The sequence below is a fragment of the Netta rufina genome (assembly GCF_964035555.1).
Source record: "Netta rufina genome assembly, chromosome: Z".
Lineage (NCBI taxonomy): Eukaryota > Metazoa > Chordata > Aves > Anseriformes > Anatidae > Netta > Netta rufina.
The window spans coordinates 64,663,942-64,691,783 of NC_140126.1; the positions used below are offsets into that span (position 1 = coordinate 64,663,942).

The window sequence follows — 27,842 nt, forward strand, 5'->3', positions numbered from 1 at the left end:
CCGTAAGTTACTGTTCCAGTTTTATGTGTAGTTTACGTGCTCTGCTTGAGGTACTTACGGTTTGAACTTCAAATAACTTGCAGATGAAGGATTTACCTTCAACCCTCTGAAAATAGAAGTCTTTGTTCAGACCCTGCTCCATCTAGCTGCAAAGTCTTTCAGCCACTCATTCAGTGCCCTGGCGAAGTAAGTGTAATACGTATGTTCTTTTGGGGCTAACAGAACTGTTTAATTCTGACAATGAAATGACTGACAAGAAAGCTGATCTCCAGGCTTCAGCCATATTCTCAGTGCTTCACAATGCAGTAGGATTTGGAGAACTAGTGATGCTGCTTACTGAAGGAATGGTAGTGTAAATGCTAGCTCACATATGTGAATGGAGTTAACAAAGGTATATATCCCGTTGATTGAGCTGTGTGACGTATGTCACAGCGATGTGATGCACATCAGATGAGTGAGACAGGTCTGGAACCTAAATCCATTTTAGGATTACTCATTTGCTGCGCATATGAGGAAAAAGGGATGTCTCCTTATGTTTGAATGACTGGGTAACAGTCATCACGTTATCTTTACTATGAGTATGACTAACAAACAGTAAGGCCTGGAGAAAATGAAAAGAAAATAGGAAATGTAAAAGCAGCTTGCTACAAATGTCTGTATGTAACAAAACAAAATAAGATCAATTCCTGAGTATTTTGGAGAGCACCCCTTAATAAAATTCTTTAAAGAGTTTACTTTACCTTTTTTTTTCAGCAAAATGAGATACAATAGCTCATTTTTAGTACTGTGTAATTTTCAGGTGTTATTAAATGGCCATGATCTGGGAAAGGTAGTTAAATACATCTTAATGGATTGGTTTTGTGTTTGCCAGTGAAAATACAAAGAGGTAGTACAAAAACCTGCTCTTGGAAGCTCTGTAAAGGCCGTGTTTACAAGAAGCTGTTGCAGTAACCTGCAATCAGTAGTACAAGAGGCCGGCTGATGTAAATATGCAGAGCCATAATATTTTCCCTGCTGCAGACCAGCAGTGGCAGGCATGAGATCAAAAAGGTCTAAATAGTGCTTTATAGTTACATTACAATAAGCCGATTTGTGAACACTGTGTGGCATTGAGCATAACTATGCTAAAATTGAGGCTTTAGCTGCACTTCTGTCAAAAAGAGGCAGATTGGTTAAGTGTCTAAAGTTATGGAAACACATATCGAGAAGGTCTAAGGCTCAAAAAGGCAAGCAAATTTTGCTTCAGTTGTGTAGCTAAGTACACCAAGCATGAAAGTGCCTCCTGCTTTCTGTGAGAGTATGAGAAATGTAGTCCACTGTCAGGGAGAAAGTTCACCACCGAGATTCAAGCTGCTTTTAGGACTGTAGATTTTTTTTTTTTGGCTCAGGCTGATTATATTTTCTGTAGATTAATTGTTCAAGAATTGCTGCAGATAGTCCCAGAATTCTCCTTTTGGGCAGTCTAAACCACCTGCCTCATATCTCGTGCTTTTTTGACCTGATCCCAACCCCTCCACTGACTATTTTGTATCTGTTAAAAGGTTTCATGAAGTCTTTAAAACACTTGCTGAAAGTGATGAGGGAAAACTCCATGTTCTGAGGGTTGTATATGAGGTTTGGAAGAATCACCCACAGGTAAGAGGTTGCAATGTTGTTGTGAGTTTTGACTCACAGGGGTCATATTAAATAAAAAGCAGTACAGTTTGCTTTATATCCTTTAAAAGATTCTTGACTATTGACTTATTTGAAGGAAAGTTCAAATTGTGTTTACTGTTGTTAGTAGTGCCCAAAAAGAAGGTTGGAGGTGAAGTATATACTGTGAAGCCATTTGTTCCTCAGTAAATTACGGGAGAGCAAAGGCTGTCATTCTGACTCAGCTTCATGCTATGTTTTTTGTCAAATAAGAGAGTAACTTTTGCTAAAAACTTGTATCTGCTCAAAAATTGGAAACTGGTGTTGACGTGTGGAATTGAAAAATATGGTGTAGATCTCATAACAAAAGCAGGCAAATTTTTTGGATATGAGAAAACCTGATTTCAGAGCTTTTTTTCACTTGGTAGTGAAAGCCATGCAGTTATTCAACAAAGATCATGTTGGAGTCACTGTTGTGCATGTGCAAAGTGAGTAGAGCTGCAGTCAATAACTGTTCAGAACAGATCAGTCTGACAGTACCATGATTACATTCAATCTCAAGCCAGAGGAAATAACACCCTGGAAGACCTATGAAAAATACCTCACTTGTTTAAGCCGTTCAGTTTCCTCACAGCAGTTGTTTTCTCCCTCAGCTGTCATTCTTCTATAAATAGAAATCGATAAGGAACTCATGCTGAATTTGCCTGCATTAATTATTTCATGTATTCCATACTGATGTGTTTGTGTTACACATAACCGTGTCTGAAAGTGGACCGTATTTCACAGCTGCATAGTCCAGACTTTCCGAAGCAATTCCGCTGAGAGCAATGGATAATTCCTGCATCTGCTACTGGACCTGTGGTCAGTTCTCTAGGGCTCCAAAGGGTAAAAACTTAGTGCCTAACAGAGATATAAGATCTTGTCTAGGTATCTTTTAAGTACAGTAAAAAAAAAAAAAAAATATTTTTTTATATATAAAATTTCCTGCGCAAAACACTGACCTTGAAAATGTGATGATTGCAATCTGACCTACTTCTTACTACTGTCCTTTAACTGGATCAGAAGAAATTATGTTACTGCAATCTAATATCCATATCCTCTTCATCCGTTTGTACTGCAGTAGGACCAAACCGAGATGGAGGTTTCAAACCCATACTTAATGGTTACATTAGATTTTTATGAATAAATCAAGATTGCTTTAAAACAAGTTATGAAGGCCTTGATCATGGAGCCTAAATTTCCTCTCCTCCATGTATCGCAGTTCAGTTTTTTTGCTTCTTGTTAAGCACTTTCTTTTCTGTGAGTCCACAACCTCTGGCACACAGACTCTGTACGGAGTCTGTTTTATGCAGCTCACCCTGCTCCTGTATAAATGGGAACATCTTTTGATTTGGTTCAGACTACCAGTAGTATTTCTGAGGCATATAATAGTAATGAGTGATCTCTGTTGCAGATAGTGATTTAGCAGCAGGAATCAGTAGTCCCTGGACCAATTTAGAAAGGTCGTGTTGGTGACTTCATGAAGAGAAACTTCAACACTGAGATGAAATTTTTTCCCCAAATTCTAAGCCTGTGTTTCTTGGAAGATCAGGCTAAGTAATCAGAGATTCGTCTTGGCATTACAGGAAGGCAAATAGAGCGCAGGATGCTATCCTGGGACTTGAAAGTTGAGTCCTGAGTCTTCTGTATGATTCATCCAGTTATTTTAATTTTCCTTCCTTAAAAGGAGCTTTGTTACACTTCCTAATGTGACAATGGCTGGTTGTGAGGATAAATACATTGCAGGCTGTGGTTCTCAGATGTTGTGGTATTCAAGCACATGAATAACTAAGATAAGCCTTTTTTTTTTCTTTTTTTGAACAGCTTCTAACTGCTTTGGTCTGTAGCTCTTCTCTGCAGTTGCCTACTAGATTACTTGCAAAGCTTCTGGAATCATGACACTGCCTGTAGCAGGCAAACACTTCCATTGACTTCAGAGCACCGGCTCTGTCCTAATATAATAATGTTATGTCCTGACAGGAGTAGTTCCTGTAGGGAAGAGCTTATTGTCACATTTGAAAACTGTTGCAGTGCGAGGAGAGTAGGCCAACAGTTGTTCCTTATGGTGATGCAAGAGTTGTATAGGCTGTGGTTTTAGTGCTTTGATGACAACGCTTGGAGTTGTGTCCGTGACGTTTCACTTCCAACTCTGATGCGTGTATTTTTTGCTTGTGTATGGAAATACGTAACTTTATGAAGAGTGATGTGATACTTTCACAAGTAGAATAAAAGGTTGTTCAACAAAATGAGAATACTTGCTTTATGCAGTTGATAAAGATCCTCTAATGTAAGTAGCTTTAGGCTAGACTAACCAGATGTCATCTCTAGACAGCAGTAGCTTTTTTAAGTATTTGAAATTACCCGGTAATACCACTAATATTGAGTTGCATCAAACCACCTCTGAGGCTGGAGTACTTTGCGTAGGCTGAATGTTACCACAAGACCTTTTCTTATTTTGATAGAAATGATTATCTTGTCTTTCACAAAATACAGATGATTGCTGTGCTTGTGGACAAGATGATTCGGACACAAATTGTTGACTGTGCTGCAGTAGCAAACTGGATCTTCTCCTCGGAGCTTGCACATGATTTTACTAGGTAACACAAACTTGTCTTAGGTTGTTGTTTTCCTATGAATTACTATTTTAAGTGGCCACTACATCTATGAAAACTGAGTAGTGTAAGCAAATGGTACAAATGGTACATTGTTCTGTCTACAAAATACCTACTTCAGCATCTTTCTTTCTGAATTGGTGTTGTGCTTTAACCCGGCCGGCAGCTACACACCACACAGCCATTTGCTCACCTTCCCCCTCCCTCTCTGGGATGAGAGAAATGGGAAAATGAAGTGTGTGGGTTGAGATAAAGACAGTTTAGTAGGACAGAAGATAAAGGAAAATAATAACAGTAATGATTATGGTACTAATAACGATAATATGTACGAAACAAGTGAGGCACAGTGCAATTGCTCACCATCTGCTGACCGATGCCCAGCCTAACCTTGGCTAGCCACCCCTATATATTGTTTAGCATGACCCCAGATGGTATGGAATACCCCTTTGGCCAGTTTGGGTCAGCTGTCCTGGGTCTGTCCCCTCCCAGCTCCTGCTGCACCCCCAGCCTGCCTGCTGGCAGGACAGAGCCAGGAGCTGAGAAGTCCTTGGCTTAGTGTAAGCACTGCTCTGCAACAACCAAAACATCGGTGTGTTGTCAACATGATTCTCATCCTGAATCCAAAACACAGCACCGTGCCAGCTGCTAGGAGGAAAATTAACTCTGTCCTAACTGAAACCAAGACAGTTGGCATTGTGTGTTTGTGTGACCAGGCAAGAATGTTTCTAGCATGTCATTTTGCAAGTAGTCTCTAAACATACCAAAGTGGAAGAACCCTGGAAAACGTTCTTAGGCAAAGCTTGTTACTCTGTTGTGTATGTAGGTTTTATATCTGGGAAATCTTACATTCCACAATTCGTAAGATGAATAAGCATGTTCTGAAGATTCATAAGGAACTGGAGGAGACTAAGGCAAGATTGGCCAGACAGCACAAAAGAGTGAGTAATTTGTTTGTAATTTTTAATTATTTTAAGCTAAGTTACACAAACCTGCATGCTGCCAGACTGATGCATAATTGCTTTTGGGGAAGGACAGACTAAATATGCTTATCAGGAAGTATGTATGCAGACGTGGTCATTTGTAGCACTTAAAACGTTAAAAACTGACTGCGTGTTATCAATCCGCATTTCTGAAGTTTGCAATTACGTAAGAAATCAGTAAAATCTTTAGGGGAATTCACGTCTATTTACTCTGTCCAAGCTTTCTCTCACAAGTTTCTCTTCCAATATGAGCATCTCTTCCATTTCCCTTCTTATCGGGATTCCAATTACCTTATTAGGTAACACTGAGAACAGTTACAAACTTTTTACATATTTACAGTAAGTTCTGTTAAAGAGTACTCTTGTGGCTTCCATGCAGAAGTGCACGGAAACAGCTATTTGCTATTGAAAAGTTGGCTGTTACTGTTCTTCTGATGGATGCTGCTGGATTCTGACACTGGCACCTGTCATTTCCTTCTTCCAGGTTATTTTTCTGAATGCCTTTTGCATGATGCGAGTTACTGTATGCAACAAACTGATGAACGATCTGCTGTTGTGTTCTCTTGTCCCAAGTAGGACAGTAAGATGGGGTGAGAGCGTGTCTTCTGTGGCAGTTGCTGAGGACAGGACCCTTGGCTGAATGTAATACTAGGCCGTGACAGTATGAAGTCAGTTTACAGACAGGTTGAGAGTCGCAGAGAGTACGAAAGAATTTCCTGGTTAATGCATAGTCTGTGAGTGTGAGTACTTGCGCAAAACCCCTAGCTAGTCCCAAAACCAAGTCAGAATTTGGCATGTGGCACAGAGGCTGCTTGTGGTTTTTGAAGAAACCTGCACAAGTCGTTTGTTTCCAGGAGTACCTGTGAAGATTTCACCAGCATCTCACAGTTAGCTTGTGCAAGTTTACCTCTTCGTCTTTTTCTGTTCACTCCAAGCAGCAGCTGTCATAGTTGTTTGCATCCTTAATGTACATTGATCAGCAGTTAATAAATGCCGGTAATTATTGAAGACTTGGATGCAATCATTGATCTTACTGTGAGACAAAGAGCTTCTCTGGCATCTTGAAACGAATACATCAGTGTTTTTGTTTCTGTACTTGTCTAATGCTGCAGCTCTTTATTACTGAATTCTTTAAATGAGTATTGTGCCAGGAAGAAGCATTTGTATGCAACAGTGAGTAGTCCTGCAGGCTGGTGCTCTGCTGCATGACCATTCCTTTTAGAGAAAGGAAACCATCAAATTTTGATGTCCCCAGCATGAAATGGATTGCCTTATTATGGAATGAGTCCAAGCCTTCTCTTAGGGCCCATTGATCTTTCATCATTTTAAGTTCAAGTAACCTCTGTAGATGGGGGGAAAAAGTAAGTTCCTATAGGAAGAATAAAATAAAGTCCTCAGGTTCACATTTGATCTGGAAAGCCTTTTTTTTTTTTTTTTTTTTTTTTTTACACTGACTCAGAGCTATCAGTGTCTTCTGATTGTGAATTTCAGTTGTCATGCAGTAGGTGAGTTAAGATGTCCCCACATTTGTCACAAGTTGCTCATGTTCATTTTACAAATATTTTAAGTTTTTAGCTGTTAATTGTACGGGCACTTTTTACATGGAAACAATGGGGTGTGACGCAATATCTACATCTGAATGTATCCTAATCCATTTGGTTCTCTCCATCCTCCTGTATCCCATTTAGTCTTGTGTAAAACTTTGTTATCTGAGATCACAGTCTGATACCATGTACTTGTGGGCATTTTGTGGGGAGTTTGTTTCCTGTTTGTTTTTCTTTGGGAGTGGGGGTGGTTCGTTTGGTTTGGTTTAGCTTCAGGCAGTGAGAAAATTGCATGTTACTAGTTTGGTTTCCACCCTGTCCCTTTGTAGTCTCGGAGCTGTAGTCTCATTTGATCATGAATAAGGGGAGGTCCCACTTCAGCACCATGGGCTAATAAAATGGCTGGTTTTCCATGTGCGCTAAGCAGCCAGATTCGTCTGACCTCTAGCACAAAGGCACTTTATTTTTTTGTAGTCCTGAGATTTCACAACTGTTCGCTGGATGAATTGCCTGTCCTGTAGCAGTGGCCACAATTTAAAACATCTATGCCTTTTTTTTTTTTTTAAAGCTGTTCATTATCTGGTAATGATAAAGTCAGCAGGCATTATTACCTTCTATTGTTTCTCCAGTATGTAAAAGCTTAGTAAATCTTTAAGCTTTCTCTGGCTGCTCTGATACTTTGATTTTTTTTCAAGCCTTTTCCACACTGGTGTCTTTTCTTCCAAGTGGGTTTTCTGTTATTATACTCAAAGTAAATATCCTAAAATATGCAGTTCTTGCCAAGCTAAAACGCAGCTTCAGTTGCTGCTCTTCAGTTTCTCTGTAGACCTTTTCACAGGTAAAACCAGCAGGCATTAACAGTATCCACAGGTAGCCAGGTTGCTAGTTAGTGTGTTGTTGTCACTTACAGCGAGACAGCGATGACGACGACCGAAGCAGTGATCGGGAAGATGGACCTCTAGAAGAGCAGATAGAGCGTTTGCAGGAGAAAGTTGAGTCAGCTCAGAGTGAGCAGAAGAATCTCTTCCTTGTTATATTCCAGGTAATGACGGGCAAGGTCTCATCCCACTTCTAAGGTTACTGAATTTATACGCTTTTGGTGTCACTTGTATCTTAGACATACTGTCGGGATGAGGAAAAGGGAATAGGAAAACGGGCTGATGGGCTTAATGTGGTCTAGAGTCAATCCCAGATCATCCCACAGCAAAGACTGCTGCTGAGCAGAATCTGTTTAGTTTCACGTGCACAGGAGCAGAATTCTGCTAGTATATAGTTTCCTGAACAACCAGAAGGTAAGTTGGTTTTGTTTGTGTACTAATTAAGCGTCTGCCAAGCAAAATGATTACTCTCATGTTGCTGCTCAAAGTTTCTGTCCCCAAGATACCCTTAGTTGAAGCTAGGAACCTGCTTTCATTTGGTGAGATTAAATAAGTATTATTTTTTTTCCTCTCTTGAAGCGTTTCATTATGTTGTTAACTGAGCACTTAGTGCGCTGTGAAACCGGTGGAATCGATGTATTTACACCTTGGTACAAGAGCTGTATAGAGAGGTTGCAGCAGATCTTCCTACAAGTAAGTTCCATGTCTCGGTTTGGAAGGGTGTGGGCAGGCGCATGCTGGGCTGAAAAGCTTTTGTGGCTGGAGAGCGGAGCACACCGTTAGAGCAGTAGGTGGCAGCATGATATCTCTGCAGGCTACTGCAGGGCTTGGCCATAACTTTCTGGTTCTGGCCGCTTCTTCGCCACATGCTGGTGGAAGGACTGGATCTTGCAAAGTAGATTCTGAGCTGTGACTGTGAAATTCGCTGAGCTCCTTTTGACTATGCTTATTGTAAGGGCAAAGCTCTGAGCAAACAAGAATACTAAAATAGAAGTCTCTTAAATACGTGGATGAAAATACTGCAAAATTCCATTTACTAAGATGCATAAATATATCAGAAATTTGGACAGGAATTCTCGGCTTTGTATTAAATCAGGTAACAAGCACAGATGAAAGGATGAAGGCCACAGTAATAGAAAAATTGTAGCAGTGTGAGCAGGATGTATATCAAAAGATGGGTGACTGCAAGGGAGTGGCAGCGTAATTCTCCCATGGGCTGAACCCTTCCCTGGTCATAGATGTGACTTCAGAGCATGGCAAATAACTTGAGTCTCTGAAGATATTTCCGCAGTTGCCTCTGGACGTGGCATACTGCACGCAATTCAGTGTTCGGGAGTGGAAAGCCACAGGGAGCATGGTGCTTCTTGAAACAGGCTATCAGTGTGTGCTTTCTTTTCTTTGTGCAGTCAGTGGTGGTTCTGCATCGTGCCTTTCTTGTCAGTGGCTAATGTCTCATGGAAATGAGATGCGCTCGGCAATTTGGATGAAAATACTTGACCTGTGATTCTTAAATGTATTGACTTCTCTTCCTGTTCTTATATAAAGATACATGAAAACAAAAGTTTTTTGTTTTTTTTTTTTTATCTGCCAGCATCACCAGATAATCCAGCAGTACATGGTGACCCTGGAGAACCTCCTGTTTACAGCTGAACTGGACCACCACATACTGGCTGTGTTTCAGCAGTTCTGTGCTCTGCAGGCCTGAGGAGTATTCGTGGGCAGAGTGGCAGAGTCTTGTCTGCAGGACTTTAATGAATTAATTTTTTTTTTTTTTATGCGAAACATGGGGATGAAAAACTTTTTGACTAAAACTGGCTTTCATGTGCTCCTACGTAAAACAATACAGTACTCTAACCTACAGCAAACTGTGTAAGCATCATAAGCCTTACTAGATACGATTCATAGGGGATTGACATAAAGTAAAATACAAATTCTTTTAATCTGTCTTTTAATTTGGTTTGACTCTTGACTTCATGCTAGCATTTTTCCCCCCCTCTTTGTTTATATGAAAAGGAAAACCAGGCAAAAACTACTATAGGATTTGTTACCTCTGCCTGGCCCTTAAATCAAAGGAATTGCAAAAATGTGAAACAATTTGTAGTGTTTTGTGAGTGTGAAGGGGAATGCGCTTTCTCAGTGAACAGTGTGGTAAGTTCTCTAGGATGGCACAGGAAAAAGTGTCTTAATTTTGGGCACGTGAAACATTGAGATAAGCTTTCAAAGTAGGATACAGCATACGGATTTATTATCAAGCCAGCTAGATTTTCAGAGTTTGAAAGAACATGGTTGTAATACAATTGAAATATGTTTTTTAAATGTATTGTCTGGTGTCTTATTCCAGTAGCTATAAACAATCAGTAGAGGAACTTCATGTACGTCTTCTGAAAAATGCAATCCTTCTGGCAGTAGGGTCAAAGAACCATGAACTGCTCCTGGCAGTCGTCTCCACTGGTAGTAGGCAGAGACAGTCAGCAACACTCGGAGTGGGACGGATTTTCTGCTGCTGTACTGCTCACCTCACGGAGGTGTAGGGGCCTCCAGCCCCACAGCGGAGAGGGAAGGGCAGCGTCCAGCTTGTTCCTTAACTCCAGCCTGTAGCTAGCTGGGCTGCACCTGCAGGGATCCCAGAAGCCCTTCTGGTACTGGCTGCAGATAAACCAAGTGCCCTCGCCTCACCTGGCTTAGTGACAACTGCTTCGTGGTGGCTGTATCTGCTGCCCTTCCCTTGCTTCAACGCGTGGCAACAGCATGCGGCTCCCATGTCTTCAGAAAGCGTTTTAATGCTAAACTGATACCTTATAGGAGAGTTAGACTGGGGAAACACAACCTGAAAATAGAGTAGCCTTAGTTTCGAGTTATGCAAATGATTTACTTATATAAATGCCAAATCAGCAGTCTGTTTTACGGTAAGCAGTGACGAATGGCAAAGACACTGCCTTAGGTGCTCAGGTCTGTACTGTGCAGCGTACTTCCAAGACGTTTATGGTCTCTTTATTTTGCTGGTGAATGTTTAAAGAATTTTGTACCTAGTGCTACTCAGTTCAAGCTCAAAAGTGATGAATTTTGGGTAATTTTGTTCCTTGTTGAAGTTTTGTTCAAATTTTTTTTCAGTGTTATGCCTAGTAATGCATTTCATCCCAACATTAATGAGTTGACCTCCTAATCAAGTGAGGAGGGTTAAAAAAAAAATGACATTTTTTACTTTGAGTGTTGATTTAAGCTTGTATGTGGCCTGTAGCAATTGGATATATCTCATAGATTAAATCTGTTACTTCTGCTTTGTCTGCTTCCCCTCTCTGATTTGACTGACCCCTCCCTTCTTTTAGAGTATACTGTTAAGTGTTACGAATTTGCTTTATGCAAGGGTTTTGTCAGTTGTGCACAGACTTCTGCTTCAGACCTTTCTGTTAATGTTCTTGAGTAATCAAATAGCCTTTTTTTGAAGAAACATTTAGCGGTGTAGAGAGTTTAATTGATTTTTTTTTTCCACTGTCTCAGATCAGTGAGGAATTCTGATATTAACCAATGGTGGGGATCTGACTGACTGTGATATGATTTCTGTAAAAGCGATGATGCGGTTAAAACTTGCAAACCTGTAACTTCCTCTCAGCCTCAGCAAATAATGGTGCTCGGGATCCAGTCGCAAACACCTGTGTGCGGACAGCGTAATCCTGTGATTTAAAACCAAATAGCAAAGTCTTTCACAACTGGTTGAACTTCCCGCGTGCGCATGGGCTTTGATTACATCCCTGCAGTCTGTGGCAAGCCTTGCTGTACTCCCGGTCGGTCCGGCGGCACACAGCTGGGTGGACTGGACTGGGAAACCGGTTGGATCTCTGGGAGAAGGGAGGAATGACACGCTCGTACCTAAAAGCGATGCGGGCAGCTAGCTGCAGGAACTTGGAGCTGCCGCAGTACAGGGGTTGGCAGATAGTGTAAAGATGCTGTAGAACTGTGGCGTGCTTGGAAAAAATCCACAATTAAAAGATGAAAATAAATGAAGGTGAAGCAGCTTGCTACGGGGAGTGTTTGTCCGAGCTGTTTTTGGGGGGTGGCGCTGAAGCAACGCGGCCGTCAGAGGGTTGTGCTGCACTAGGTGCGGCCGGGTTCGGACCCGTTTCCCGGGTGGCGTGTGTGCATGCTGCCCACTGGCACAGGCGCCTTCCCTCTCCTTGCCACCAGACAGCCAGGGGCTGGCAGCGCTCTGTGTTTTGGGGCTGCGCTGCCTCAGCAGCTTCCCCGCGGCCTGCCCCGTGTCAGCGTGGTGGACAAAGGGCAGGGCTGACCGGAGGTGGCTGCCTGGCTGCAGCCATTTCCACGCGCACTCCTCGGCAGCAGGAAGGGCAGCGGAAAGTTGGAAAAGGGAGGAGGGCGCGTTGGGACCGAGCTGTCCCCCTGCGCACGCCGAGAGCAGGCAGGTACGTGCAGTGCAGTCAGCGCGGCAGGGGAACGCTGCTCCCGGCCTCGCTCAGCACAAGGAGAGGGAGGGAGTTGCCAGAATTACTCACACCTCCCTCCAAAATGGAGGTGAGCGCAGGGAGCCATCTTGCGCTCCCTGGGCCAAGCAGGGAACAGCAGCAGGAGAGGGCTGCTCGCTGCCAGAAGGGTGCTGGCCTCACAGCCCCTCACTGCGGGCTGCTCTCTGTGCTCTTGCTCTCCTTCCCCCCAAAAAAAACACCCTCGCTGCAGGCAGAGGGCTCCAGCTCCCCATGAAGGAGAGGAGGCTGCCTCCTGAAGTGCTAACTGCACCAGCCATGTTAGTTCCCAGTGTGCTTACAAAGACCAAGGACGAGGACCAGGGTACTGTAGCCCGTGGGGAAAGGCATCTCCCACCTTCGCTTACGGGTACCCCATGCCCTGCTGCCCGTGACGGGTCTTAGTAACTGGAACCCAGCTAGCAGCTGGGGAAGTTTTCCACCTTTAATTTCATCAGAATAGGGTAATGGTGCCAACTTACCTTTCACCAGCAAGGTAACCATTTCTTCAACTGTTACAAATGTGCATCTTCCACCCCAAGACCCGTCCAGAAAGCCCACCCTTACTGTTCTGTAGTTTCTCACAAAGAAACATTCTTCACCCACGTTGTTCACGCTTTGGTCATAATTAGTTTATTTGACTTTAATACAAAATACAATTAAAAAGATACTTAAATTAGAAAAAAATTACATCTTCTCATAAGTTAATTCATGGCCACATACAGTGCATGTCTTTTTGTATGTATCTTCATCAATGTTTTCTTCTGGTCCATATTCATGCTCGTGGATGCTAGCTGCTCTCTTCCACAAACTGTTCCTCACTGCGCGGCGGAGCTCTGAGGAGAAAGTTAAGAGGATTTTTTTGAGAGGGTGAAGCGTTAGTGAATAAAACTCAAGCTACCCACCCACCTTTTGAGGCCTACCCCTGACAACCTGCTTTCTGCCCGTCTGACATAAATTTGTTCTTGCAATACTCGTTTGCAGGAACAAGTTTTGATTTGCCTTGCAGTCAGCTTTGCCTTGTTCACAGGGTTTTAAAGGACAGGAAATACAATGGCAAAATTTCCCAGCAGGTTTTCCACCTGGAGTAAGCATGTGTTGCCTCATACGTGCTGCCCTTCAAAGCTATCCAGAAGGGCTGGCTGGAAGGAGGAGGCAAGCATGAAGCACCTCATTGTTTTACATGACTAAGAAGCAGCACTTCTCATTCAGGTCACAGTATTCGTCCTAAATGACTCTGCATTCTCCCAGCTCTACGCCCAGCAGCAAGTTGCCTATCCAGCAGCTGCAGTGAAGTCAGCGCCCCGCGGTCGAGCCTGACATACTACTTTCTGCATGCTGCAAGTGGGTGGCGGGAATACTAAGCAGCAGAGGGTAGTAACATTTCCAGCCAAGTCATTTAGGCTGCAAACGCCGTCATGTTAAGGCCTGTCCTTGCCCTGAACTCCATCATCTCTGCCACGGTCTGCTGCAATCCCTCCTGTTTGCTCAGCCCTCTGTGCTGCCTCCTCCAGACAATGCCAGCGCGGCCAGCCCGAGCCCTTTGGCTCCGAGTGTGAGCCCCGCGCAGGCAGCACCGCGCCGACGCCGCGGCAAGCCTCAGCTCTTGCTAAGAAACAGACGCGCAGGCTCTTAAAACGACCGGCGTGTCTGAGCTGAAAGCCTTTTTTTGTAGTTTCACCTACCCGCTGAATACTCTCCTAAATATTAATTTCTTAGGAAAAATACGGATGAAAACCAGTAAAACTCTGAGCTGGAACATTGTGAACAGTGGGAAAAGGCGTTTTCTGCCTTCATTTACAGTTATCCCACTGCACATGTATGATTTTTGAATTATAACCCACTGACAAAAAAAAATCTGCTTTCTTCAAGTCAGAAAGAGTAACAAAGACAATCCCAGACATGCTCTAGGTCATACCAAAGAATTTTTAAAACGCTGTAAAGGACTTTTATACATCATTTCTGTCACTTGCAGCATTTCCACAGGACAAGAGGCTAACTCAGTTTGTAAGAGACCTCAGATCTCTAGTCCCACCCTCTGCTCCGAGGAGTTAGCTAGCCACGAGGTCAGACCGGACTGCTCCAGGCTTACTCACACAGGTCATGCAGAGCCTCCATTTTGTCACACCGAACGCTAACCACTTTGATCGGATACAGAAATAACCTCACGCGGAATTGGACGTTCCTTTAAGTATAGCGTTATGCAAGTCTGAGCATTTACCTTTAACCTTCTTATCAAACTTCTTCTGTTTTATCTTCTCTCGGCTGTCACGGCGGAGTTCCTTTGCTTCTTGCAATGATTCTTCACTACCCCAGACTTCAAGAGAACGCTTGATTACCTACAGGATGGACACAAATGTGTTTCTTTTTTCCCCTGAAACGATAAAAATAAACTATTCTAACTCACAGGCACAATTTCCCCCTATACATATGCAAACTAAGTCAAGCCTACCACCAAGAATCCTGTCTCTGCCTCCTATCTCTTCGCCTTTGAACTGCAAATGTGAGCATTCCTTCCACACCGACAGATAGCTTAGGAGATTTGTTTTAGCACCAGCTAGATTAACTTCCTTAAACCAAACCCCCGCTCTGAATTTGTGCACATTCAAGCAAAGCAGCAGCATTCCTGAGAAAAGGAGGGAACGGGAAATTACAGCCTTGTAAAACCGACTTGCTGCTCTCGCTCCCAGGGCAGAGCTGCAGACCCGGGGCCGCGAGCCACAAAGGGCCAGAGGCAGCAGCAGCTGCCCAACGCCTTTCAGGTCAGCACAGAAAGGCCATTAACTTTTATGGCCTGTACTTGTGCAAACAGGGGTACCGAGATCTTGGTCCATAAATGTCTTTAAAAGGCCTTAAAACACGGACATTTTCATGAATTTGGCCCATACCTCGCTACTTCGACCATAAAGAAAATTTACACAAGCCAAACTTAATATACCTGGCTTTATCAAAATGACTCAGCAATCAGGACTGAAGTGATAAATTCTGGTCATCGAAGTCACACAAAGGTTAAAAAAAAAAAAAAAAAGAGGCTGAAATACTCCAACGGTTTCTATACCTGCAGCTTTAAATAAAGTTTCATGTCACCCCACCGAGGGTTGTGAGGGTTTTTCTTCACAATAAATCTGAGCACCGGCTCCCTCTTGTCTAAGTCACAGTCTTTGAGAAGATACTCTTCTTTGGCTTCTGTCCTTGTTATAAGCTTATGCTTATCTTCAGCATCTCTGGAAGACGTAAAACAATCATGAAAAAGCTACACGTGAAAACTACTTATCAGTTTCTTGAAAACTACTTATCAGTCTCTAAGTCCCCATCCCATCCCCAAGCATTCCTGAAATACCAGCAGCCTTCATCCTCTCAATTTTTAATGTATGCAATTAATTTTGAATTCGAACACTCTAGCTAAACAAACTCTGATACAGGTTTACTGGAATTATGTTAGAAAACCCTCCAATTTGAGCGAATATAAGCTGTTTCTTTGTTTCTCTGGAAGGGCTTTTTTTATTATTATTATTTATTTTCTTACACTAGGAACAACTGAAACTTGGGAGATTATGAGTAGCTTTAGGCTATTCACCTAACCCAGATGTAACTCAGAGGACAAAAGTACAAGCCTGACACATGGTCAAGAGAAAAAGAATGTGTAATGTGAGACAGGTCAGATCACCTGAGACAGAATATACACACTCCATATGCTGCTAGATCCCAGAAAGAGATTAGCACACAGAACTCGTTTCTTAATGCAATTCAGCAAGCATCGAGAAAGAGTCAAATAAAGACCTTAAAATGCTGCAGTTTCAGCCAGACAGATGAAAAACTGTCTAACCGCAGCGGCACTCACCAATTAATGGAAAAAAAATTTACAAAATCCTGACTTAAGGACAACTTAAAACTGCTTCATCTGGAACAGTTTGCCAAGCAGGAAGTGCTAGCAACCGTCATCAAGGAAGTAGTGCTGTAAATACAGCTCTACCAAATCTCAAAGTTCATAGTAAAGGCTATTGCACCACCGACTCCTTCAACATTCGGCTCCGAGAGCCACTAGTCCAAAGGGTAACTAACTGCCTTCAAGTCCCCAGGCCCTCTCCTCCCGTGCCTTTTTCCACCCCCGAAGAGGCAGCACTTTGTCCCTGGAGGCGATGAGCTGCCTGTGGCTTACGCAGGCACTCTGCCACTCCACGTGGTTACCTGGGAAGCTCCCCGAACGCACTCGCAGCCATCTTTTCTCCTCCTCCATCCCCTCTCGCACCCGTCCCTGCGCTCAGAGGGGTGGGCTGCCTCACCGCCTGTCCCTGCCCGGCCATCCCGCCGGCCTGCCGAGCGTGCCCCCCGCCTGAAGGCAGAGCAGGGGGGCCGCCTCCCCGCGGGGCCCTGCTCTCGGGCTGCCATGCTGCAGGCCCACCTCTGCTAACTTCTGGCTACCCAAAGTTGCTTCACTGCGACAGGGAGTTCTCTCCCAGGACCTGGCCCCGCGTTATAAAGCAGACACCGCGTTATGTAGCCCAGCTCGTTATTTAAACAGTGCCCTCCACCAGGCATGAATTTGCATGCCGCCAGGCTCGCTAGCCACTCCCAGACATTGTTTCTAGAACATTACACAAACCTCTACTTAGGTCCTGCATCCAACACAGGCTCATGAGGTGACACTGCCATTTTTCACTTTCATAATGGAAAATACAGAGGCCATCAGTCAACTTCCTCTTACTTTTTCAGTAAGTCTAAAGTTACTGAGAAACCTCTCTGCTGTCGGCCTTTTAATTAAGGGCTAATTTACCAAATTACAGCTAGCAATCTTTACACAAAATAAAGCTTCCCTCTCCTGATTATCTGTAATACCTGCAATTATCACAAGTTGCCCAATCAAAGTGCTGCATAAGGTAGGAATCCATGAATTCTTTGCCACAGTCTCCACAGATGAGATAGTCAAATTCTAGCACAGGTGCTAATGGAAAGAAAGATTTTTTTTAAAGGAACTACCACCACGTTGAACACAAACATATGGAATTGGTATCACAAGCAACTTTACTAAAATTTACATTTGGTTTTATACTATTCATTACAAGCTCGTTTAATTCCTCTGTTAAAGTTTACCCGAAAGATACAGTAAAAATTCAGAACCATCATCATGCAATCCCATCTTTGCTGATAGATTTTTTTTTTTTTTTTTTACTGGAAGGTTCACTGCATTTAGTATCGGATTTCAACATTCGAGAGCACACATTTGTTTCAACTTAACAATTGCTAAGCAAGAAAGAAAATTCCCCCGCATTTCCCCATGAGGTGCTTTATATCCCCTCCTACCGCTTCCTCCCTTCCGGCCCTCAAAGCACGTCCTGATATGCAGGAGACATGCGGGCAGGGACGGGAGAAACCAGAGAAGGGGATGGCGGCAGGGGAGCGTGGCTCGAGCAGGAAGCAGTACAGGAGCCGCACTGGCATTACAATCCAACTCAGCCCTGCTCCAGTTTTCTTCCTAGCTCGGCCACACCTGCCTCTCCCAAAAAGAGCTCAACGGAGGCCTGGGGCAGTTGGCAAGGCTCTTGCGCATTCCAGCTGGCAGAAATGGAGGTGGATGGCCAGAGAGCTGCTAGGAGTGGAATGGGGATGGAGCTCCACTACAATCCTCTCCCCAAGCCCTCTCAGCACTGCTCCAAGCCCAGGCTCATCCCAGTGCCGGCCATCACTCCTGGCCGCATCCTCGCCGGGTAGAGATCACCTCCAGCGTCATCGCCATCTGCTTTATGCTCCATGTGACACCCTGAAACACTGATTCACGTACCCGCAGCTAGAAGGAATGCTCGTTTGAACAGTAACATTAAAAAAAAAAACTAGCAGAAAATTAGTGGTTTTATACAGTTTTGTAAGCCGAAGTGCAGCGGCGGTGAAGAGCATTAATAATACCTGAAATAGAAAATTAATTCTTGACATGCAACATCATACATTTTTAATAGTGTTTGCATTTATAGCCGATTGAATCTAGCAAAGCCGACATTTTATCCCAATTCAGTCTCGCTAGCGACAGCGGGGCGGGCGCTTCAGCACTTCGCATAGCCATGCTCTTACATCACGTTTCGTAATTTAAAGCAGTACTCCCGAACATAAAGGCATTTTATTAGGACAATGACGTTATGAATTATACAGCAAGAACGACCCCAGTGCAAAGGCATCCCAGATCTACTTCTTTTTTTAAAAAAAAAATAAAAATAAAATAATAAAAAAAAAAGAGAACAGAAAAGCATAAGCCTCTCGAAAGCAGTAAAGGCTGCTAGCCGTTTATACTCTTAACGAAATCCGGTGGTGATTTCTAACAAAGAGATACACTGCACCAACGGCCCTGCAGTTGATTCAGAGCAGAACAAAGCAAGACAAAGACATTCCCAGAGAAGAAAGTGGATCTATTTTGGGATTCCTACTTCTCCATTTGCTTTTTGGAGAGGGAATATCACGAGGCAATATGTCGAAATCCTCCACCGAACGATCAGCAACTTGGCGTCAACGTTTTATAACGATAAAAGCTGACACTGCAGCAGCGCCCAGATCGCGGCATAAAGGCTAGCGAAAAACCTCGAAATTCCCCCAGACCGACGGAACCGCGCTGATTTAGGCTTAAATAGGTCTTACAAACCCGAAATCCCGAAAGAAATCACGGAAATAGCGTTTACCGGGGGCTGGGAAAAAAGCCGCTAAGCCCAAGGGCACACGCGGCGTCCCACTTCCGCGGCTTAAAATTCTTCCTTTTTCATCGCGTCTCGCTCGCTCGCGAGCCGCCCGAATACCGATGGATGCAGGCGCGCCAGAAATCGCGCTAATCCAGCGAGACGCGTTGGGGGGAAGAAAAGGAGGAGGGAGGGGAAAGGGGTGGGGGGAAGAGGGTGGGAAATGGAGGGAAAGGGAAAAAAAAAATGGGGGAGAAAAAAAAAAAAAAAAAAAAAAAAAGCTGCCGAACCCGCCCTGCTCGCTCAGCCCGACCCGGCTCAGTGTCGCCCCCCGCGCCTTCCTGCCCGCCCCCGCCAGCTCCACGCACGCGGCGCCGCCTGCTCCTCCCGGCGCCCCGGCCACCTCTTTCCTGCGCCGCTCCCTCCAGCCATTATTACCGGGGGGACGCACGATCCTGGCGGCGGCGCTGCCGCGCTCTTCCTCCTCCTTCTCCTCCTCCTCCTCCTCCTCCAGGAAGAAGCCCCCTCCCGTGTCCACGACCTTGGCGGGGGCCCGCACCCGCACGCCGCCTGCGGAAGACAAACGGGGGAGGGAAGAAGGGAGGAAGGGAAGGGAAGGGAAGGGAGGAAAGGAGGGGAGGGAGGGAGGGGAGCGAGGGAGGCGCCGCGTTACGCGCCCGCGCACCGGGGACGGCCCCGCGCCGCCGCCGCTGCCGACAGGGGGCGAGCGCGGGCGCGCGCCCTCCCCCCGCGGCGCGAGGCGGGGGGCCCGCGGCGAGAGCGCGCGCGCGCGCGCACAGCGCCCCCCCCCCCTTTCCCTCCCCTCCCCCACCCCCCCCCCACCCTCACCCCACACGCGTGGTAGCGAAGAGGGGGGGAAGGGAAAAAGGAGAGGGAAGGGAAGAAGGAAAAGGGATGGGGGGGGGGGGGAGGCGCGCGCGCGCGCCGCCGCCCCTCCCCCCCCCCCCCCCCACTAACGGCCGCGCGCGCGCTGCACCCCCCCCCCCCCCCCCCCCAACCGCCCCCGCCGCCTCGCGCCCAACGGCTGGCAGCCCCCATCCCCCCCCCCCCCGTCTCCCCCGTATCCCCTCAGGACCCCCCGCAGCCCCCCGCCTCGCCCCACACGGCACCCCAGTGCCGATCCCCGACCCCCAGCCCCAGCCCCAGCCCCAGCCCCAATCCCGCCCCGTCTCCTCCATCCGACCTGCGGCAGGGTAGGGCCGTGCCGCCAGCCGCGCCTGCCGCAGTGCCAGCGCCCGCTGCCGGTTCCGCTCCATCTTGGCCAGCGCCGCCGCCGACAGGGGCGGCCGCTTCTCCTCCTCCTCCTCCTCCGCTCTCACTGCTGCCGCCTTTACCCCGGCGCCGGCTCCCCCAGCCCCCGCCGCGGCCATGGCGGCCGTGCTGCGGGCGCCGCGCTCCCCCCCGGCTCCGCCAGCGCCGGGCTCGCCCTTCCCCTCGCCCAGCCGCCGCCGCACTGCGCCTGCGCACAGAGGGAGGCAGGGAGGGGGCCGGCGGGGAGGGGAGCCCCCCTCCCGCCTTCTGCGCAGGCGCGCGGCGCGCGGCCCCGCCCACGCGGGCGCCCCCTCCCCCCCCCCTCCCCAGCCCCGTCCCGCCGCCGTGCGGGGGGTGCCGGGAAACGGGAGGGGGAGGGGAGGGAGGGGTGGGTGGGTGCGGGGGGGGGTCTGCGTGGCGCCGGGATATGGGGGGGGTGCAGGGGGGTGTGGGGGGGGGGGGAGGGGGAGGGGAAGGGGGCTCCGCTGGGGAAGGGGGAGGGGGAGGGGAGAGGCGGGAAGCGGGCGGTGGGGGAGGGGAGCGCATGACCCTGCGATTTCCCCGCGCGCGCCTTTTCGAGGGCTTTCTGCACCCCCCCCCCCCTCCCCTCCCCTCCCCTCAGCGCACACCTCACGCCACCCCTCCCCTCCCCTCAGCACCCCCCCCGCCCCCCACCGTCCCCACACCCAGCCGGCATTGGGCAACACGGTGCGAGTTTAAAAAAATATTTAAAATAAAATTTAAAAAAAAAAAAAAAAAAAAAAGGTAATAATGGAAGAAGTTGAGACGGCAGGAGCGAGGCGGGAGGCGCCGCGCAGCCCGGCTAATGACCCTTTTGTCCTCAGAGCACCACACGGGGCCTCGCCCCGCGCACAAGATGGAGGGCGGCGCTGCCCGGCCCGCGCCGTGACGGGGCGGGAGGCCTGGCGGGCCTCAGCCCTCGCCGCGGCCTTTTCTTTCCTCAAAATCCGAGAACAGACCGAAGAACCCAACAAAAATGTAAAAAAAAAAAAAAAAAAAAAAAAAAAAAAGGCATTTTTCTCCCCTCCCCCCCCCCCCCCAAAACTCCAAAAGAGAGCCCCCACCGCGCTCCATTTCCTCCCCCAGCACGCTCCTACAGCCACCACCCCACCACGCTTCCCTAAAACAAAAAAAAGAATAAAATAATTAAAAAATCACAAGCCCCCCACGCTTTCTGTCCTGATATCCCCCCACCTCACACTTTCCTCAAAGGAAAAAAAAAAAAAAAAAAAGAAAAAAGGATGGTTTATTACCGCGGCCGCCGGCAGCGCGGATGACCTACAGCGGTCACGGCGATCGGTACCTCAATTTTTTCATTTTTTTCTCCTCTTTTTTTTTGTATTCTTTTTCGGCCCCAAGCCGGCCCTCGGCGCTTCCCCCGACGGCTGTGCGCGGCCCAGCAGCCGAAGGCGAAGGAGCCGCGGCGGGGCCCCGCCGCCCCGGTTATGGACGCACGAAGGGCTTTGTCATGCAAATGCCGCCCATGCAGCCACCCCGAGGGGCAGCGGCCCCGGGGCTGCCCGCAGCCCGGCCCCGTCCTTCAGGAGCCGGCAGCGGGGCCGCCAGCCTCGAGCTTTGCTCCCTTGGCCGCGGGCCGAGCCGCGGTGACCTTACAGCGCGGCGCCCTCCTCCCCCCCCCCCCCCCCCCCAGCTCCCTTGGGGCTCGCTGCCCCCAAATCCCCCCCAAAAAAGCCGCCCCCAACCCCTCCCCGCCTGCCCTGCCCCGGTCTCTCCGCGGTAATTATCATCTCCTTGTTAATTACCTGCACGCACCGTGCCCCTGCCGCCCCGCCAGCGCCGGGTGCCCGCGGCCCCCTCACGTGGGCCCGCTGCTAGTGTCGGCGGCAGCCGGCAGAGTGTGCTGCAAACGCTGCGAAAAGGACGCCCTGCTCCTGGGAAACGACACTTTATATATATATATTTATATATATATATTTATATATTTATATTTAAACGCGGAGCGAGGCGTTGCAGCCGGCCCAGCTGCTCGCCCCGGCGGCAGGGAGTTCCCCCCCCCCCCGGTGCTCCCCGTGCCACAGATTGCCCTCAGGCATTTCGGTAACCTTCAGGGTTTTAATCCTCAAGCCCTCCGCTCCCACCGAGGTTTCTGACAAAGTTGGGGAAGTGCCGCAGTGCACATGGCCAGATGCGCCTGGCAGCCAGGCAGCCGGGGCTAGCGGGAGGCATTTGGGCGATGAAAAGCACAGGGAGCGGTGCTGGCCTGCAGGAAAAGAGGAAAAGAGCCTTGAGGAACGGTGTGGGACGAGCACACACTCCTCCAGCCTCGCTCCTTGAGGCTTTCCTAAAGATGGACCTGCACAGAGACTGGCAAACACGCCACAAGACAGTGACATAAAAGTTGCTTGAAGCCCGGTGTTTACTGGGTGGCTTGGAAGTTGAACTGTTTGCTTGGGCAACAAGCACGTGCGCTTGGGTGCCTTTCGTTTCCAACCCCCTTCACTCTATGGGAGTAGAAATCCAGGGAGAAGTTAACTTCTGAGTTGTGCCTGGGGGCTGGCAAATGGTTCGATACGAGCCACACATCAAAACTGCGTTAAAACGTGAAGTTTGGGACCACACACACAAAAAAAAAAAAAAAGGGGGGGGGGGGGGCTTCGAGGGTAGAAGGGTATTGTTATTATGCAACCAAATCAGAATTAGGATTAAAGGGAAATTAGAACATATAAACAAAAGCAAATTCAGAGGCAAGGCACTTAAGCAAAATAAGCCATGGGCCACAGCGACTCATGCAATGCCACAGCGACTCATGCAATGCAGCTAGTGCTTGATTAAGGGGAACTGTTTCAGAAGCATATGCTACGCGTTTTTTCTTAGTTTTTCATTACTTCTTTTCTTTTTCTCAGGGTCAGTCTGGCTAGGCAGTCAGAACAGACTATTCTCCCCAGAATGCTTCCTCCCAGAATGAATCAAATGCAACACTTCTAATTTTCCTGGCTGGGAAAAGGCAGTAGGACAGATAGCGACACATTCGCAAGGGTTTGCAGACTGTCTTGTATGCACTCTTTTAGTCATGTGTTAGTACTTATGATATTAAACATGCACAGCCTAATGGGTGCACAGGATTTAATCATAATTATAACCATGTTTTAGAGAGTTTTTTCAGGTGCTGTGTGCCAAGCAATTCTTGGTATTACTTGGCCGCTGGTAGCCAATAGCAGCCATCATTAATCAGCAAGTGCAGACATGCATTAATTCATACCCATGGTGAATAGCATCAGTGAGTAGCTGAGTGTGGGGAGCCAGCAAACCGGTGGCTTGACAGCTCATCATTCCCTTGGAGAAAAGGGTAGGGAGCAAGATAGGAATGTCTGCTGCCAATACAAAGCTTTTTTAAGTTAGCAAGAATGAGGGTCATCTGTAAAGAATTGTGGGTGGCTAGGCAGCAAGAAAAGATTAAACTCAGGGTAGATGAATGTAACGTGATGCATTTGGGGAAGCCTAGTCCTAAGTTTGCATAAATGACGGCGATATCTGAATTGGTTGCAGCCATAATTATATATAAATATATATAATTTTTTTAATATATATAGTTATATTTATGCCGCTCCACAAATCCATGATAAGCTTGCACCATGAGTGCCGTATCCAGTTGTATTTCCTGCTTTTCAGAAAGGATAAACTGGAAATGGGAAAGGACAATATGGGTGCTAAACTATTTGGCATTGCCTCCCTTGAAAAAAAAAAAAAAACAACAAACAACAAAACAGAACAACAACAACAACAAAACCCAACAATCGAGTAGGCTTGTACTCTTCACCCAGACGAGAAATTACCTGGAAAGGCTAAGCCTGAGGCCTACCACATCCTAGGTGATTATGAGGGGATGGATGGCCATTGACTTTTGGAGCACACACCATCAGATTTGTGGGGGTAGGCTCTAGACAAACCTCAGGAGGTCGTTCATTCTTCCCGCAGTGCCTCTCTGCATGACTGTGCGCTGCACAGAAGGTGTTTCTCTGGCGCCTGGGGCAGATGGGCCAAGTATTTGGAAGAGGGCTGTGCTTATCATAGTGAATGAACACCCCCTCAGGCTCCGGAAATCCCCTGAGCTGAAAATAGTTGGAGGCTGTGGGAGTGTTGCAGAGGAGGTATCATGTATTTGCCTCATTTCTCCTCTTCCCTCAGTGTTTGCCCATGCCCAGTGGTGGAAATGGGGCCGATGGATTCATTATCCAAGACAGCAAGCCTCTTCCTTGTAGTCACTGAGAATCACGCAGTAGCTGACATTTAGATATTTAGATACCTGTGGCCACGTAGCGGCCATAATCCTGTTTGCTGGGGTCTTTCAAACGAGATTCAGCGTTCATCTATGTTGGGAATTACCTGCAGAGCAGCTGCCGTGCTGTATATTTACATTTAGACTCACAATATACTTATTTCTCTGTGTCCACAGAGTCGTAATAGCAATCTGCATTCAGACACTTACCTACAACATAACTTTTTTTTTTTTTTTTGTCCTCTTTCAGTAAAAATATTTGTTCCTTGAGAAACAGATCCAACAACATCGTATTTTCAATGGGTTTGTCTTTCAAAGGGAGTGGTGCTGCAGAAAAAAAATCACATTTCAGCTCTCTCCCCTCTCCCTCTGATGGTTCAGGTGGTAGCATGAATTTTAGCCGCATTTGAGTTGTGTAGTCAGCAGCTGACCAGCCAATACACACACTCTGATTAAATGGTTGGCTGCTGCCTCCTAGCATGACTAAGGGATTGGATTTTGCCCAATGATTTCAAGTGTCTTTATGGGAGAGAACTTCTTGCCTCCTTGGGGATGCAAGGCAAAAAATACCGTGCCCTCTGAGATTATATTTCCATCAGGTTTCTAATTTGCTACACCTTTATCTTACATTACCTTAAATAAATAGAAGGCAAAGCATTCCTCGTGTCTTGGTGAAAGAGGAGCATGTGACGTAGGAAAAATGAAGGGAGCTTGTTAAGGCCAAATACAAGTGCACCTGCTTGGGTTTGTACGTTCCCTTTCTGAATTCACCTATGCCATAGCTCAGAGATAGGCAGTGAGTCATCCTCTTGGACAGAATGGGACATGCAGAGTAAATTAAGTTTGTCATCCCTCTGTGAGATCTCCTCATTTGTTCACGAGCTGTAGGAGGGGATTTTCATAGTAATGTGACCTGTCTTCATGCTCCATTTATCATCTCCCAACTGATGTATATAATCTTGACTGAGCAGGTAGATAATGGAGGAAGCACGGAGAGCGTTGAATGCTTGAGCAACAGATCTGAAAAGCACAGGTAGGCAAGAACTGGAGTGCAAACGTGTAAAGGCCAAAACTGGCATTCTTCCCTGACAGGAGAGCCTAATGCAAGTTTGTTACTATTTTCCTGTGACAGAACATGACGGAATGTGAAATTACAAATTAAATCTCTTTTATTTGCTAGCATTTTTCATGGCTTTTCTGTTTTATTACTTTTCTTGAGTAGGACTTGAATATGTTTGCTTTTAATAGCGAAGAAGAAAGATAACCAGAAAATGCTGGTTTCACATCCATAAGCAGGCAAGTGTCAAGGCGTGATGAAAAAATGTTGCTTGCTTTTTATAGTTCCAGAGATCACCACAAAGCTGACTACACACTTCTGTTGCTGGCTGGCAGTCCAGGAAGAGAAATCCTCTTCCACTGCTTTACCAGGAAAGCCCATCTCCCTCCCATACAAAGCATGGGAAAATGTGGCAACACGGCAAACGTGCTCTGGAACTGCAGCACAGCAGCCCCTGATGATTTGGTAATAACTTCAGTGCAAAGAATAACAAAGCGGTAGAAAGATATATATATATATATATATTGATGAAACTAGGGCACTGGGAGGTTTTTCTGGGCCCCAGTCTGGGAGCAGCACTCCACGTGGGCCCTCGCAAGGGCAGAGCAGAGCGGGGCACTCATCTCCTCGCCCTGCTGGCCACGCTTCCCTTGGTGCAGCCCAGACCGCAGTTGGTCTTCTGGGCTGCAAGCGCACCCTGCTGGCTCATGCCGAGCTTTTCCTCCACCAGAACCCGCAGGTCTCTCTCTCAGAGCTGCTCTCAGCGAGTCCTTCTCCCACCCTGCCTGTCCTCATGCCTGGGATTACCCTGGCCCAGCTGCAGCACCTCGCCCTTGGACTTGCTGCGCCTCATGAGGCTCACGCAGGCCCGCTCCTCAGGCTTCTCCAGGTCCCTTTGGATGGCATGGCATCCCTTCCCTCTGGTGTACTGACTGCGCCACGCAGCTCGCTGTCCTCTGCAACCCTGCTGAGGGTGCCCTCAATCCCACTGTCGTTGATAAAGACACTAAACAGAGCTGGTCCCAAGGCAGACCCCTGAGGGACACCACTCGTCACTGGCCTCCACCCCCCCCTTCCCCAAATGCACAGGGCTTTCAGTGGGTAGGGACACTCACAAACCACGTAAAAGGGATGTGTGAGCTGGTAGATTTATTTCTCTCTCAATATTCCTTTTTTTTTTTTTTTGTCAGTTATTTAATGCATTCAAAGAAGCTTTTCCATAGCAACATAGAAACTTTGCCTAATGCTTTAATTACTTCTTTCTTTCTATTAAGAGCAGCTCAGGCATTTCTGAGACAGAAAATCAATACATCATCAATTATACTAATCTCAGGGACATGAGATCTAGCTGTATTGATGATGAAAGGCTGCACATTCTGGGGAAAAGTGTAGACTTCTGGCCTTCCTGAAGCATTTAAGGAGATTCACAATGTAAGCATTTATAAAGAAACTTCAGGTTTCTGCTGCATATAATTCAAAGTACCACACTCTTTTTAAAAATGATACTATAAAGAGAATCTTTCTGTGACTGCTTCCAAGTCAGCTTCAGTTGTTCCTGTCTGCAGAGTAGCTGGAAGAGAAAATGATGAAACAGCTGATGAAATCTGCTGTAGCAAGAAAACCACGTCCCAGTTTCCAGGATTCGAGCAAGATGCAACTCTTCCAGCACTTGCAGATCTCTGCAAAACGTTTTGGTGCTGTCAACCACGGGTTTGATCAGATAACATTCCCTAAAATTTGGTTTCCGACTATTAGCAACAAATGGGATGACTTCTTCCCACATGTGCCCCCAGGCCCCTGTTCTGCTCTTCAGGATGGACGCTACCGGGAACTGAGGCTGCTTCAGCGTGCTGGAGGACGGGAGGAAAAGGAGGGTGTGGGGTTGATCTTAGTAACTGGCCCATGTATTTTAGGTAACATGTAACATGTAACGTGTGTCCTGGGCTCACAACAACCTAGCAGTGAGAGAAATATGGAGCCGACATATGGCTTAAGCCTCCCAGGAATGCGGGGCTATCTAGCAGGAGGTGCTTCGGAGATACTACATCATTCACAACGCCTGAATCTTGAACGTAATCTGAAAGTAAGCTCTGAGCATGACCAGAAAATAACTCCTGACCAGGGTCTTAACATGCTACTTGGATTTCTTGAATTAGTTGATTGTGTTTTCTTAGCTCTGTTGTGTTTCCTTAGGGGAAAATTTGGGTTTGCTTGTCCAGAAAGAATAACAGTGACCACAGCAATTTCGCATGCAGCATGAATAGATTTATCTCTTGGAACAGAAAAGTGGATTCCAAGGGCTTCAATCCCCCTTAAAAGCCCCGGGTTAAACTGAAACCATTCATGAGAGAAGGAAAATTGAAAGAGTTCTTGATGCTCTGAGCTCGTTCCTTACATGTTTGAGAAATGCACTGCATTCCTGTGTTACTTCCCCTTCAT

The 27,842-nt window shown here is 46.9% G+C and overlaps 2 protein-coding genes across 2 annotated transcripts in view; one reads left to right on the forward strand and one right to left on the reverse strand.

The window, feature by feature from the left end:
* NCBP1 (nuclear cap binding protein subunit 1) overlaps positions 1-10,965 on the forward strand; it is a 30,793-nt gene extending 19,828 nt beyond the window's left edge. The window contains exons 17-23 of the mRNA XM_084304729.1: positions 84-186; positions 1,542-1,635; positions 4,165-4,268; positions 5,107-5,221; positions 7,718-7,849; positions 8,265-8,378; positions 9,277-10,965. Of these exons, the coding sequence (XP_084160855.1) occupies positions 84-186; positions 1,542-1,635; positions 4,165-4,268; positions 5,107-5,221; positions 7,718-7,849; positions 8,265-8,378; positions 9,277-9,390 (776 nt within the window). The 3' untranslated portion in view covers positions 9,391-10,965. The remainder of the gene's footprint in view (positions 1-83; positions 187-1,541; positions 1,636-4,164; positions 4,269-5,106; positions 5,222-7,717; positions 7,850-8,264; positions 8,379-9,276) is intronic.
* A 1,808-nt stretch (positions 10,966-12,773) lies between these two features.
* XPA (XPA, DNA damage recognition and repair factor) lies at positions 12,774-20,278 on the reverse strand. Its single transcript, XM_084304923.1, has 6 exons — positions 20,021-20,278; positions 19,255-19,386; positions 16,997-17,102; positions 15,219-15,384; positions 14,382-14,499; positions 12,774-12,996 (listed from the first exon to the last, which is right to left on the reverse strand). The coding sequence occupies exons 1-6, from the start codon at positions 20,205-20,207 to the stop codon at positions 12,848-12,850; spliced, it is 858 nt and encodes a 285-aa protein (XP_084161049.1). The 5' UTR covers positions 20,208-20,278; the 3' UTR covers positions 12,774-12,847.
* Positions 20,279-27,842: the final 7,564 nt, after the last annotated feature.